The 14,532-nt window shown below is 29.7% G+C and overlaps 1 protein-coding gene across 1 annotated transcript in view; it reads right to left on the reverse strand.

Moving 5' to 3' along the window:
• The window catches only part of LOC145310517 (myosin-VIIa-like), a 34,046-nt gene extending 19,802 nt beyond the window's left edge, over positions 1-14,244 (reverse strand). The window contains exons 1-3 of the mRNA XM_080150460.1: positions 13,972-14,244; positions 1,632-1,752; positions 142-271 (exon numbers count right to left, since the gene is read on the reverse strand). Of these exons, the coding sequence (XP_080006586.1) occupies positions 142-271; positions 1,632-1,744 (243 nt within the window). The 5' untranslated portion in view covers positions 1,745-1,752; positions 13,972-14,244. The remainder of the gene's footprint in view (positions 1-141; positions 272-1,631; positions 1,753-13,971) is intronic.
• Between the last annotated feature and the right edge of the window lie 288 nt (positions 14,245-14,532).

Genomic DNA, 14,532 nt, shown 5'->3' on the forward strand with positions numbered 1-14,532 from the left:
AAGGTCTGTCCGTCTGGCCGACTACCACACTTTGATTAAAAATCTTCCAAATATTAACTTACAAATCTTCGAGATTTTGTTTACATTTTAGATTCAACCTCATCAGGCTTTTAGCTTTGTTAATTAGGACAAAAACTGTACCTTATTTTGTAGTCTTTTCAGGAGGGGTTCTTTAATAGGGAATGGTGAGTGTCTCCAGAGGTCGGGGTGAACATGCCCTCGGATTTTCATTACATCGTGTGAAGACGACCTTGGTGAGATTCTGCTCCATCTAAAATAAGAGTTTTGATTATTTATTATTCTGAGAATGACAGGTGTTCTACTTTAAAAGAACAAAGAAAAATAGATCAATATATTTACCAATTTCCGTAAAAGCTTTGAGCATATTGGGAGTCGAATGGTTAATATTTAATCTGCCATTGTTCTCTCCCTCCTGTTAAAGTTCCTCATTTTTACAACTATTCTCATGAACAAAATTGAAAGATTTTATCAGCCAAATGCAATAGATAGATTGCTAATAGATATTATAATAGGAAGATAGTCGATAGCAATCAATACTAGATAGATAGTTGATGGAAACTATAGAACAGCTTGTAAATCAAGTATTTTATTTCTCCCTATGGGGGGTTGGTTAAAACAATTGAATTTCATTAGATAAAATATTTTTTTTTGGTGCGGTCAAAAAAGTTATTTAGGCACATAATCCGTTCTATTCAGCTTTTTTTAGCGTATATTTATAAATATGGCATTAATTGGCTTTACCAAGTTTTTTATTATTTTGTATTTAAATTTGTTGTTCAATCTTAGTAAAAAATGTTTTTGTTGCTTCTATAATTTTGTCCATATTTAAACATAATAAAGACGTTAAACAGTTTAACTCATAACTGAGGAATGTTGTCATACTTGCTTGTGAGCGGTCTTAAACGCCTAACTCTTTTGTGCAAGCAATATCTAAAGGGCTTGGTAATACTGTCCATTTAAAATTTAAACTTAGGAATTCATAGATTGCATGGTGCACCATAGCTCCCGCTAAATCTCATAACTGCATAGTGTTTCACACTTCACAAGAAATAATAGCAATAATTATGTTTTTAAATGAATGACTAGGGTGAAGTCAATAAAAAATTGCAAATTAATGACGGTATAAAAAAGACCTTTTGGGGAAGTGATGTTTCACCGGATTGCAAAACATTGAAGGGCTGCACCTGTGGCAACTTTTAGGCAAGGGCGTTGTAATGGGGTGGGATAATTATTCTCTAATTTGTTCATAACAAATTTGTAATTCAAATAATTACACCAACAAAGAATTAAATGCAATAATACAAAAAAAACTAATTTATTTAATAACTAAAACTTAAAATGGGAATTAAATTTTCACTTCAAAAAATTTTTTGTGGAGATTCTCCAAACAATTTAGCAGGCACTTTCTTTGTTCGTCCATGACGCTATGGGTAAAAACATAACATCTCAGTTGCTATATAATATAGATTTCTGCAATGACTTACAAATATATCCAGATCGTGTAGTGTAGTGTTGTCAGTTATTCTTGGATATTTTCATCATCTTTTAAACAAGTAAGGGGCTAAGAATGACAGACAAAGCAACCGACCATAGATACCTGAAACCTTTACCTGAAATGATCTTGTGCATATTCCTCTAGAGTGTGGAGCCTCTCTATAACTGGTTGTCCACCAGGCAGGTAGGTGGGAGAAAACCGTCTCCTTTGCTCCATCGAAACTCCCATTATACCACCTGTAATATAATATAGCATTTAAAACAAAACTTTAAGTACAAAATTAAAATCGATTTTGAAATCTCCGAAGTTTAAATTAAAAACTACACTTCTTTTATCTTTAAAATTTATAATATTTTTAATTTATAATTCTTAAGCTAGCCAAATATATTTAAAACTCGTGACTTATGTTTTCTTTAGTAAAGTTTATGGTCTTTTTTTTCATGAGTGTATCAGTGTAGCCTCAAGGTAAAGTCTTCTGTAATTTCTTAAATTTAGTTGGCTTTGAAAATACCCAATTGTCAACCCATTTACGGTTGACGGACGATTTATAATTTGCGCCATAGCCGAAAATACAAGGATTACATAATCCGAAACTGGAAAATAAGTTAATAAAAAAGTCCTGCATTGAAGAAACTAATAGAAAAGGCTTAAAAACTAACTTAAGATTAAGGATTTCTTAAAATTTTGAGAAAATATTTTATGCAAAATTTTGTTTAATAGCGATGATGATCAAATATAAGTATATGATATAAATTATAATATGAATTGTCTTTTAAAAATCTGTTTTGGGCAGAAAGGAATTCCACTTGTGTTTAGTGTTTTGTAATTGGTTTAGAAAGGTTTGCAGACTGGTTTGGCAAGTGCAAACATCCATCTCTTAGGGTGTGTGCGTGTGCAAATGTTTTAGCTTTCGCATAGGCATTGTAGAGATAGGTTTAGGGAGAAAAGTTTTTACTTTTTTATCTATCAATGGACCACTAGTGGCCTTATCACTGCATACATTTTTGCATGAAATAAAAAATCTTTAAAATCAATTTCTTTAGCATATTTTTTTTCTTCCAAATAAAAAAAGACTAAAACTAAGTTTCCTAAAAAGTTGACACTCTATACACATAATTAAGTATTGCAATCTTTATATTTCAATCGTAAAAACTGAAGAGGTTGGGTACTAAAAACCAGGAAATAATTTAAAGTTAACTGATGATATTTTAGTTCAAGGCATCAAATAGACACGAACAGGATTTCATATGCTAAAGAAAAAACCTTTAAAGGACTAGAAAAAAATTCCCAATACTCTATCAAATTATTAACAAATTTAAAAAGGCATATTTTGGACTTAACAAAAGAATAGTAATTCTAATACAGTAAGATTATAAAATTCAAAATATGAACAAATGTTTACTACAGTTTTAAACTATTTTTTAAGGGATAGTTGAATGTGAAAATACAATTTAAATACAAAAATCTTTGACAGTAATATTTTGTAAAATTTATTAACAGAATAATTCTCTCTTGCAATGAAAACTCCACTCACAATGACTAAAGTTCAACCTCTATTAACCTGGTTAAAATGATTCAAAATTACGGGGATAATTTTAGGACTATCATTACTAAATTTGCTACTTTTTTCAGGAATCAAGGGATAGTTTAATGATGTAAATATACACTTTAAATTGCTACTCTGTCATGGCCAAATAGAAAAGTGATTGAAAACATTATTAAGACTGTGTGTTAATTTAAAGACGCTTCTATTTCCACCTTTGAATAGAAGGAGGTGGGAAAAATCAGGGCTCGGCAGCCGTCAGGAAAATAAGCCTTTTACAATTTTAAAACCTGACTCAAAAATGGCAATTCCTCTTTTCAAAAATAGAACTCCAAAGCATCCAAACGGGTTTAAATTCAAGGCTTAGTCGCGGCTGAAGCTTGGCTGCCGAGCCCTGGGGAAAGTTTTTAAATTATAAGGTAAATATTCTCAATAACAAATAAAGTTTTAAATCTTAGATAGTACATTTTTTGGGGGGAAAAATAGGTTTTCATTTAATTTCAAGCAACCATGTCATTGCAAAATTAAAAATGAGTACAAATTTAAAAATGGGTTTAATCCCTTTTCTTTATCCCTGTGCGTTTATCCTTTTCTCATTACTCTTAGCTTTTTTGCCCCTTTTTATATCTGTCGTTTAAAACCCATTTTAATCTCCTTCTTCCTTTATCTTAATCTAAAATACGCACACACGAACATTTTTAGCTGCATAGCTTTTCTATAGTTATACTGTATACGTGAATACTGTACGAATACTACGTAGAAAAGCATAAAGTTAAGATTTTAAAAAAAATATTTTTTAGTAAATCTAATATTTTTACCTAAAGTTTAAAAATGATGCTGACAATTAAAAAATTTTTGCCAAATAAATATTTTCATCCTTTTTATATTAAATATTTATCTCAAAGGGAAAAGGTTAAAGTCTAAATCTGGATAATTAGGCATCATTAAAACTTTTTCAGTACCCAAACCTTTTAAAGTTAATCTTTAAATATAAAATTTCAAAGCAAATTATCTTGAGCAGGTCTTAACTTAGGCATTAATAGACTTTAATAGACACTTAAATAACCAAGGGTTATAAAATAAAAGCATAGAAAAAACACGAATAACTACTTCACTAATAACTTATGCTAGTTGTCTATAAGGTGTTTGGTTAAAGTCGTACAAACTTTTTTATCTTAAACATTGTCCGTATAGTCACATCAACGATGAGAATTATAGGGAAAAGCCAATAAACTATTCTTTATCATGCACAGTTAGGGTCGATTAAAATAAACGCATATATTCTAACTGTTTAAAGTTTTCCAATGAAGTTGTATCTTATGTTTTAGTATTATATGGACAAAGGCCTCACCCATAACGAAATTATTGTAACGCAACCCACAAAAATGCATATTTGTTTTCAAAGTCTTCCAGTTTAAATGCCCTAAAAATGTCGCTTGTAGTTGTAAATGGGTCAGAAAAATGTCTATCTTTGCCACAATCTAAATGGCCGGTCTTGTAAGTGTTTCATAAATTCCGCTAAATGTGTCACTTTTGCATTTTTGCTGCACCGCTATAACAATGGTCAAAAAATTGTAAACATCCCCAATGATGATACACAAAATTCACCTCTCTAAAGTAAAATTATTTGGTGAGACGTTTGAATACTCAACTTAATAAACTAACCAAAACCTCACTAAAGTTCCCAAAGTTGTCAAGGCGACAAATAAGAAAAATGCTATTTTAAAACTTTGGGGACTAGTGTAATAAGCGACCTGTAGCTGTCAAAAATTTTGGGAAGTGAGAGAACATAAAAGTATAGTTTCCAGTTTAAAATGGTATACTGTTTTTCCCTATCTAAAGACAAATATAGGTTATAGGTTTTGATTCGTGCCTGTAATAGCTGCTCTATATCTAGGAGTTGTCCGTCTTTAAACAATATTTAGGAAATCCAATAAAAAAAGGCATGAATTATGGACCCCAATACTATTCAACAGACACACATACACACTTTGGTGATGTAAGTATACCAGCATAAGACTGCAAGCATAATTACACTATTAATACAACTATACGTTTATAGTAATAATGCTCTAAGTTGGTGGTCTTAATGTCAACGTAATTATCATGAGAATTGGATATTATAACATTTTTCTATAAAATTATAGAAATGGCATAAATTGATTCAAATAGAAAATATATATTGTATATGTTAAGGGCATTTCAGTCAATAATAAATCAGGGATTAAGGTGTAAGGCAATACAAGATAAATTAATCTTCCCCCAATTTATGTGTCAATATAACTTCTGTTAGCTGTAAATTTTGGAAGAAAGAAAGGGTTGTATATTGCTGGTTATCCCAATTGTCCTTTCCCTCCCTGATTTAATGAATATGAAAGTAGGGAGGGCCGGTAAATTAGCAAACATGAGGGGTCAGGAGATTCAGACAAATTTTGAGGGTGAAGGAAAAGGAGAAAGAAAGAGAGAGAGTTATGCTCGCCTGAAAGGCATTAATACACTGGCCAATTCAGAGTAACGGTGTCGATTTAAAACCGTGAATGTTCATAGAATAAAAAATATCTTAAATTTGTTTGTTACATTTCATTTAAATCTAAAATATTACAAAATATAGTTTTTGTTAAACATAAAACTTATAATTTCGGCTAATTTATAAATTTAGCTAATTCTGAAGAACCCATCTTATTCTTGTGTGTAGAAGTGAAACTGTTGTTCAATTTACAGCTAAATATGAAGCATCACACAGAAGTACTAGAGTGCTTAGAGTCATGGATAGTCTAAAATTGTGCTTTTTAAAAGCGAAGCTTTTCTATAATTAGGGTCGGTCCGTCCGTACGTCCGTCCGAGATAGATAGCTTTTATTCGTTAATTTAGGCATGTTAGAATTGCCCTATCGATTTCAAACTTTGCATGATGATTCCTGTAGTAGTTATGTACGATTTAGAAAGCGTAGCAATTCTATAATTATTACCAGAATGTCCGTACGTCCATTTTAAACATGTTGATTTTCTACTTTTTTAACAAAAAAATTTTATGTGATCTAATTATCCGTTTGATCTGATTTTTGGTATACTGATTCCTGGGACAACAAATTACAATATTATAAGCGAAGCAACTCTATAATCAAGTCCTAAAAATGTAAGTATCTCCATAAACATTATTCTGTACAAGCAGTTTTTCAACTTACAATTTTGCTTCGACTCTTATACATTTATATTCTGATTATTCAGTTCTGACACTATAAATGTGTTAATGTCTGTTTGTTCTACCATTTCAGTGCTTCGCTTTTATGGATGTTGTCATCCTTCTTAACTAATATTTAACTTTACGAATTGAGTTATGCTTTGAAATCAACCTATAATATGAGAGGGGAAGAATTATGATAGGATATAGATGGATAATTATACTGCATTGTTGGACCATTTAATTTGGGTATTAAGGAATAGATGAACCATCTTATACATATAATGCAGTGTGAGATATGTTTTTTTTTACTATCAGCGCATCTATATTTTATACTAAGGTCTTTCTGTTAGTCTGTCCGCGAAAGAGACACACGGAGACACTAATTCAGCTTAAAACACATTGCTTGATCACTAGTCATTTAAACTTGTATCCTTTTTATTATGTCATAAGGTTATTTTAGTAATACACTATATTGTTTTGATGTTATCAAATATATTCAAGTTTTTGCTGCCTTTTTTATGGTCATTGTCATTCTTGTTTATATACAGCGCAATGGGTATGTTATAACTTAAAGCAGTACAGTTATTTCACATAAACAGACACACTCAAGTATTATTAACGGTTATTAGGTGATTTTATACTTAATTTTGGGGCTATACAATATACATATTCTGTTAATATACAATATACCTCCTTTTATAAAGACATATAAAAAATACAAAAAAAATGACAACAAATCTTTATAAATAATATTTTGAGAAAGTGCCCTAAAAATAATAAGCCAAAATTTCATGCCACTTACTTTAGTGGAAGAACATTTGCGTGGGTGTACGTCCATTTCATATGGAGCGTAGCTAATCTTTAGCACTGTATTTAAAACAATGTAATTATACAAATACAGTTTAATCTGAAAAGTGATTTAAATAGATAGAAGTAAAGAAACTTTGTTACCACTTTTTTAAAAGATTGTTTTAGTAACTAAATTGTGGTTATAGGACTTACCAAAAGTCTGTTTTATAACGGAGGTCAGTAATTGTGTTTTATTTTTTAAAAATGAAATATTTGCTATCTTTAAATATGATTCTCCTTGTTTTGTTTTGTGCGTTGTTAATAATAAGAAAGTAGCTATGGGGCCTCGAACCAATAATTTGATTTATATAAGATTAATTCACCCTCTAGTTATAAATGAATTACAAAATTTGGTGGGCACTCACTTCCGCACTCAGATGATTAGAAATCCATTCTTATTAAAACACTCTGCTTCTCTGTTACTTACCATTAAACACTTTTAAAAGCGAAGCTTTTCTATAATTAGGGTCAGTCCGTCCGTACGTCAGTTACGATTAGCTCTTTTCGTTGATTTAAACAGGTTAGATTTGTCCTATCGATTTCAAACTTAGCATGATTATTCCTAAAACAGTTAGGTACGACTTAGAAAGTGCAACTCTTTAATCGTTTCCAGAAAGCCGTCCATTTGAAACATGCTGATTTTAAAAATTTTTGACAACAAAGATTTGTATGTTAAAAATATCCGATTAATCTGATTTTTGGAATATTGATTCCAAGGACAACAGCAAACAATGTTGAAATACGCGAAACATCTCTATAATCAAGTCCTGACACAAATTCAACACTATACAGATTTGATAATATACAGAATTGGATGCACATATTTAATATAAGTGGTCAGAAAATGTATAAGCGGGCATTCACGAAATAATCACTAGTCTATACTAATGCCATTTTAAATTTCACTACAAATAATTTTTAGATTTTACAATTATTATGAATGCTGTACAAAAAACTTTATAAACTTGTATACTTTGTGTGAAAATTTATGCTAAACAGTATTATTGTATTTTATATTTAAATTGAAAGCTGCCCTTATTTTACTATTTACGTTAATTTTTATTTTAACTTTAATTAATTCATAAATTTTCTACATTCCCTGTTTTTTAGTTGTGAGGTGGTTAAAAACTGACCTTGAACCCTGGAACTATGATGATAATTACACCTAGCTATGAAGGTATTAGTTAATAGTTTTAATTGGAATTCTTTCATAAAGCGTTGACCACAAAATAGGGTTTTAAAGATATTTTTCTTTTAAAACAAGACATTTTTCAGCTAAAAAGCACTGTCTTTTGCCTTTAATATTTTATGAATATATAAAGAACTAATGTATTTAAAATTTGATCTAATCTGTGGAATTTTTGTGGATTAAATTTCTAAAATATATCTTATCATGAGTTAACCTTAAACCCCCAAAATATTAAAACATAAACATTCTAAAATTGGATTTAATATGAATAAGACAACAGAATTGTACATTTAAAACATATTATACAATTCAAGATAAATTATTATGCAAGAGCAATTATATCCTTGATCACACAGCAATAACAATATAAACAAAACAAAATCAAATATATAAATCCACAACGTCAAGTAATAGCAAAATGTACGAACGAGTCCTTCCATTGAGTGACAGCGGCTTTGTAGTCGGGCTTCAGGACATGACCACAGATATAGAGTAGCTGTATCTCTCCTTACATATTTTTATGATAGTATTAGTTAATATATTTAGATAAGAATTAAAATCTAACATACGTTTTGTAGTTTTTGGGTGGCTCACATTTAAAATTTGGTAAAAAAAACGTATGAAGTTATCCAATAAGAGACAATGATTAAGGTAAATAATCAACTAAATGACGGAGTCTAAAAAGTATAAATTGCAATAACATTACATTATAGTTTTTAAATATTTTCAACAATTTTTACAGTGATACTAAAACACACGTAACAAAAGGAACCAGCCAAAATGTTGAGGCGGAAGTAATGAAACAATTTAGTTTTGGTTTTTAGTTGTGTTGCATTTTCTGGTATCTGTTTTAGTATCATAATTACCAAAAAACAGCAGAAAATATAAATACAATAAAAAAGTATCAAAATATAGTGTAAAAGATTGAATTTATCTCTCAATTTCTTATACGTATCTACTCACACCATAATGCCTGTCTACTAGCTGTATATGTGTACAATTTAACACCTAATTAAATCTATCTTACACCTAGTATAGGTGTATCTATTTCTCTAGTGGCTATATCTATCTACAACTTGTTTGAAGGTTAACCAATTGGAAGAGAGGCATATAAAAATTTGATAAGAGACTACTTTATTTACAAATTACTCTCTCAGACTTCTTTTCACAAACTTTTTTGCTGGTTTTTATGAACAACACAAATCACAAAATTTGCTGTTTCTTTTCATGATAGAATGTGATAGATTTGTTTCTTATTATATAGGAATTGTAATATTTAAAATAGATCTTAAAATAGACAACAACAAAAATCTTTGAAAAAGAAACAAAAAGTATTTCATTAAAGTTTATTTTTTAAACTTTTAAAATCAGTCGATAATAAAATTATAAGAAATAAAAAACCTTCTTTTTTCTGGTTTATTTCAAGATGATGGCCTTATCTTATATTTTTTTCTTTATTTTGACATTTAACTTCCTTTTGTTGATTAAAATACAGTTTCTCTTCAACTTGAAAAGGACAACAAATAAACTTACAACAAAATGTATCTTTTAAAATTGTTTTTAGTTTAGGTTGGTTTGAGCAAGTGTTTTCAGCTCAGTCACAGTGGATATAAAGTGGCGTTTTAAAGTTGAAAAAGGGGGGGGGGGTTCATATCACGTCGATTGGATCGATTTTAACGATGATTATTTCATAATTATTTTTCTCGTATTCATTCGAATCCGGTGTATAGGAACCGGTTCTCATCCATACGAAAAAACTATGTCTAGCATCGTATTATATCCAGTTTTCTACGAATATAAAAATGTACAATCATAAGATTAAAACCAGTACATTCTATATCCGCGGAAAGCCGTTTATAATACGATGAAAGAAATAACTATTCTAACCTTTCAACTGTTTTCAACATTTTTCTGGGAGTTTTGGAGGGTTGTTTATCGACAAATAGAGTCTTATGTACATCAATATGTATGGAGACGGATCTTGGACAAAGTAGTAGAACAAATATTAAAAATTGTAAAAATCTACCTACTATTTTTTTTGTAAAATCCACTAAATTCTAAACCACCTATGTATTTTCCTTAGGAGGATAATTTCTTAAATGAATGTCCCGATGCTACTTTGTCCAAGTTCCATGGAGACAGTTAAATAACAAATATGGCAATTCCTTTAATAATTGGAATAAAAGCATGGCTTTTGATTTCTCTCTAATATTTTAATCATCTATATGACTTAATATTAATAACGACTTTATTGTACATGAAAAGATTGCCATGGCTGACATATTTTCATCATGACACAATTCTAATGACATTAAAGCTACATTCTGATGTTGGTAAAATAACAGCACATTAGCTTAACAGGGTACATGTGCATTATATTAAATATTAACATTTCTATGAAATGATCACATATTGTAGATGCACAATCAAGTTAATCTATACTAAGAATGTCTTCATGATAGAGTTAACAGAATAGATTAACATTCATATAATTATGCATTAATGTCCCTTAAACTTTCGTCATAACTATCATATTCAAACAAGTAGGCCTATATCTATTTAATAACATCACATACATTTCACAAAATCATGTAATCTAATAAAAAGATAAAATATTGCAGTACTTTGGACAATGGCAATGGGCGATAAATGAATATTAACTTTTATGTCAGAAATTCGGTCTTTGGTGGCTATATCTAATGTAATGCATATTAATTTAATTGCAAATTGACTTTCCATCTGTTAATAAAACTATTACATAAGACAGCTAAACCAAAACCCTCCAGTGTTAATACGTCTAATACCAGATTGCATAGCAAAGATTATGTATTTAAGATAGCTTTGTGGTCATGAATGACACGCATTCACAATTTAAATTCATAATGCATAGTTTATAGGAGACAGGGGACCAATATTTATCGATTTTAATCATGTTATTTTTGCTTAACGCTAAAATTTTAAATCAAAATTGCTAAACCTTGACAATATAATGCCAATATTTGATTATATGCTTAAAAACGAAAGAAAAAGAAAATGCGAAAAACGACGTTTTTCTTTTAATCGTTAAGCTTACTGCCTTAAAATCAAAAGGTTTTAATAACATTATTATCAAAATTTTAAGTTTCTTAATATTTTGGGTATGCTCGTTAAATGTGTATAAAGAAAGGAAAATACAGTCCAGTTGAATAATCCCCAAATTATGTAAAGATAACCTTTTTATATTGATAGGTTTTAAATTTAAAAAGTGACCTTTTGACCATAATAACACCAAAAACAATCTACCATTTGAATTGGATCAAATTTCAAAAATCCATTAACGTTTTTACATGGTATTTTATTTCAATATTGAGGCGTTTTTGTATGTATATGTGTGTATATTTGGATATTACATATCTAGTATATTTTATATGTACATATATAGATAAAGTGAATATTAAATGAATAATAAAAATTAAATTTTTAAAAAGTTGTATTAAGGTATTCGAAGCCTTTGTTTAAAAAAAACAATGTTTGTCTTGATAAATATTTTTTTATGTAGATTGATTAACAAATTCAAATTTAAATTAAGCCAAGTTATGCAAAAAGCAGTCTGACTCTATGTACTTGAATTTTAACATACGGTGCTTATCCTGATAGAGTTCTTGCCCATATTACAATATTTTGGTCTCATATTTTTTTTTTATTTTAACATTTTTCCCATCATAAATTATTAAATCGGTTAAAAAATTAATACTAAAGAAGTCGCACAAAATATGACACTTCTTTTTACCTTAATTTTATTCTTTTATTTTCTGTTTAAATCATTGATTAATTAGTTTTAAATAATTCAGCGTTCTATTCCCTTATCCCTGGTGTAAATAGAGTGAATATGCGGAAAGGTCAAGCTAAGACTGGAAAAATAATTTTAAATCATGCAATCCACATCAAAATTTGAATTAATTTGTATGTGTTGAGAAACAAAAGGTTTGGTCACCTCTCAAAATTATTCCTAATAGGTTGAAAAATCATTAGTGTAAAATATTTACAGCGGTGATGAAAATATCCTGCAAGAAATACACCGCTCTAACTGCTGAACTTCTGGGGGGGGGGGGGGGGTGAAAATGAAAAATATTTTTTGGGGGTAATCACCCCTTTATCCCCCCACCCCCACCTTGTACGTCCTTGCTGTAACTGATTACATTTTTCTTAGCTGGAATATTTTAGAATGGTTCAATGACATAATAGAGCACACATTAACTATAGTAAAGTTTGAAATGGTTAACATATATATATATATATATGTATATACATAATTCTAAAACAATGGTGAAAAAATAAACTAATTTGCCAGATATTCATTTTGACATTATATCCATTATTTACATAACTTGAAGAAACAACCATCTACTTTTAGTTATTCTACATTATAAATGTACCTGTCCCTAATCATACATACATACGATTTAAAAAATGTTTCTAGAGCTATAAATTAACTTGGACAGAGTAAAGGTGATTATTATGTTAATCTTACTATGTTTTTTTTCTTAGGCTACAAGGATGATTTTATATCAGGTTCTTCACTTGATATTGCTCAAAATAAATGTTAACTCTTTTTTTGCTTCAACATAGACATATGTGTGATACATCCCCCTAAAACAAGATGTTAGAAAAAACTGCATACCCCTTTTATTATTCGTGTTTTATCATATACTAATTCAAACATTTCATTATGCTTTTAGAGAAGTTTTTTTTGAAGCCAGTGGGCTTAACTTATTATCATAAAATACAGACAAAACTTATTTCTAAAGTTGAAATAAACCTTTAATATCACAGTAAAGTAAAGTTTATGTTAGACAGTAATTGCAGAGTGATACTGTGTTGAACAATATTCCCAAGAACTAATAGAGACGACGGCTACATATTAATCTCAGACAACACTTTGAAGTAAGCAAGACTGGCTCAAATTAAATCTTAAAACATTATCTACAATTTGAATATAAAATTGTCTGAATAAAAGTCCATTTATATAATATGTACATATTTAGTTTTAAGCTGCTAGGTTTGTTCTTAATCTAAATGCTATGTGATCTTCAATTTTTCCGCCATTTATTTGTTTTCATTAGTGCTAAAACAGAACATTAAATAACAAAAACTTCAAAGCTAATCTCCTATTATATAAGCAGTAAGTTTATTTTTGTCTGTAGCTTAAGATTTCGATAACTACTGAACGGATAGATTTCTTCATGGAAGCTTCTTTTAGTTCCCTGGATGGTTTTAGGCTATCTAAGTTTGGTTTTAGCCTATTTTCCTAATTTTCTTAATCCTTCACATACACAGCCCTAGGATGTTAGTGGATAGTAGTTTATATTTTGATATTATTTACTAAGGCTGTGCTGTGCAGCGTGCTACTTAAGAACATAATTGTCACTAAATAGCTGTACTCAGAAAATGTCAGAAATACAAACACAAACTATATACCTAGCGAATATTAACCTAAATATAACATGTGATTAACATAAACTTTCTTAACAAATATGTATAAATTAACATGGTTTTAGGGATACGACAATGGGCAATAAATTAAACTTCATCCTAATTTTTCGTCAAATGTCTTTTGAAGATGAAAGTAGTAAGGGGAAGAAAAGATTGTACATAAATTTAATCGTCATTGTCCTCCCCTTTCCCTGAAAAATATACACAATAATATCTGACCTGAGAGAGGTTTAATTCAGTAGTTAAAATTAATAACTTGCCGCAGGCCTTATAAGCATACACTCACTTCACTATGCATAAAACATTAAAAATTTTGTTCTATAAAATTGATTTCAACTTTTTTCTGTGCTTTATTTCTTTTCGTTTTTATTTAGTTACATTTTGTTTCAGGAATCACTTGTTTATCTAACTGTATATCTGAAAATGGTTGCGCGCTTCGCGCGTCGTGATGCGCCTTAGATGCGTCGTTGTACCGAGTGCTAATCTTTGACTGAATGGTGGTTTCTTAGCGCGGTGCTGTGACGCGGGGAAAGGTAGGGGGAAATGGTATTTTAGGTGTGTAAGGGGGAAACACTAACATTTGTTCTGTAAATATTACTGAATTCGCAATTTAGCAAAGTTGGGTGTTAAATATCTCTAAAGTTAAATTTCATACTTAATTCTTAAAACTGAGAGGTTGGATATCGGCGTATTTGATGATTTTACTGCTTTATTGATTCTAATCTCCTGTACAGAGAATCTGTATATCCTATTATATAAAGTAGTGAGCGTTTTTTGTCT

The sequence above is a fragment of the Acartia tonsa genome, chromosome 2 (assembly GCF_053477335.1).
Source record: "Acartia tonsa isolate MP-2025a chromosome 2, ASM5347733v1, whole genome shotgun sequence".
NCBI classification, from domain to species: Eukaryota; Metazoa; Arthropoda; class Copepoda; order Calanoida; family Acartiidae; genus Acartia; species Acartia tonsa.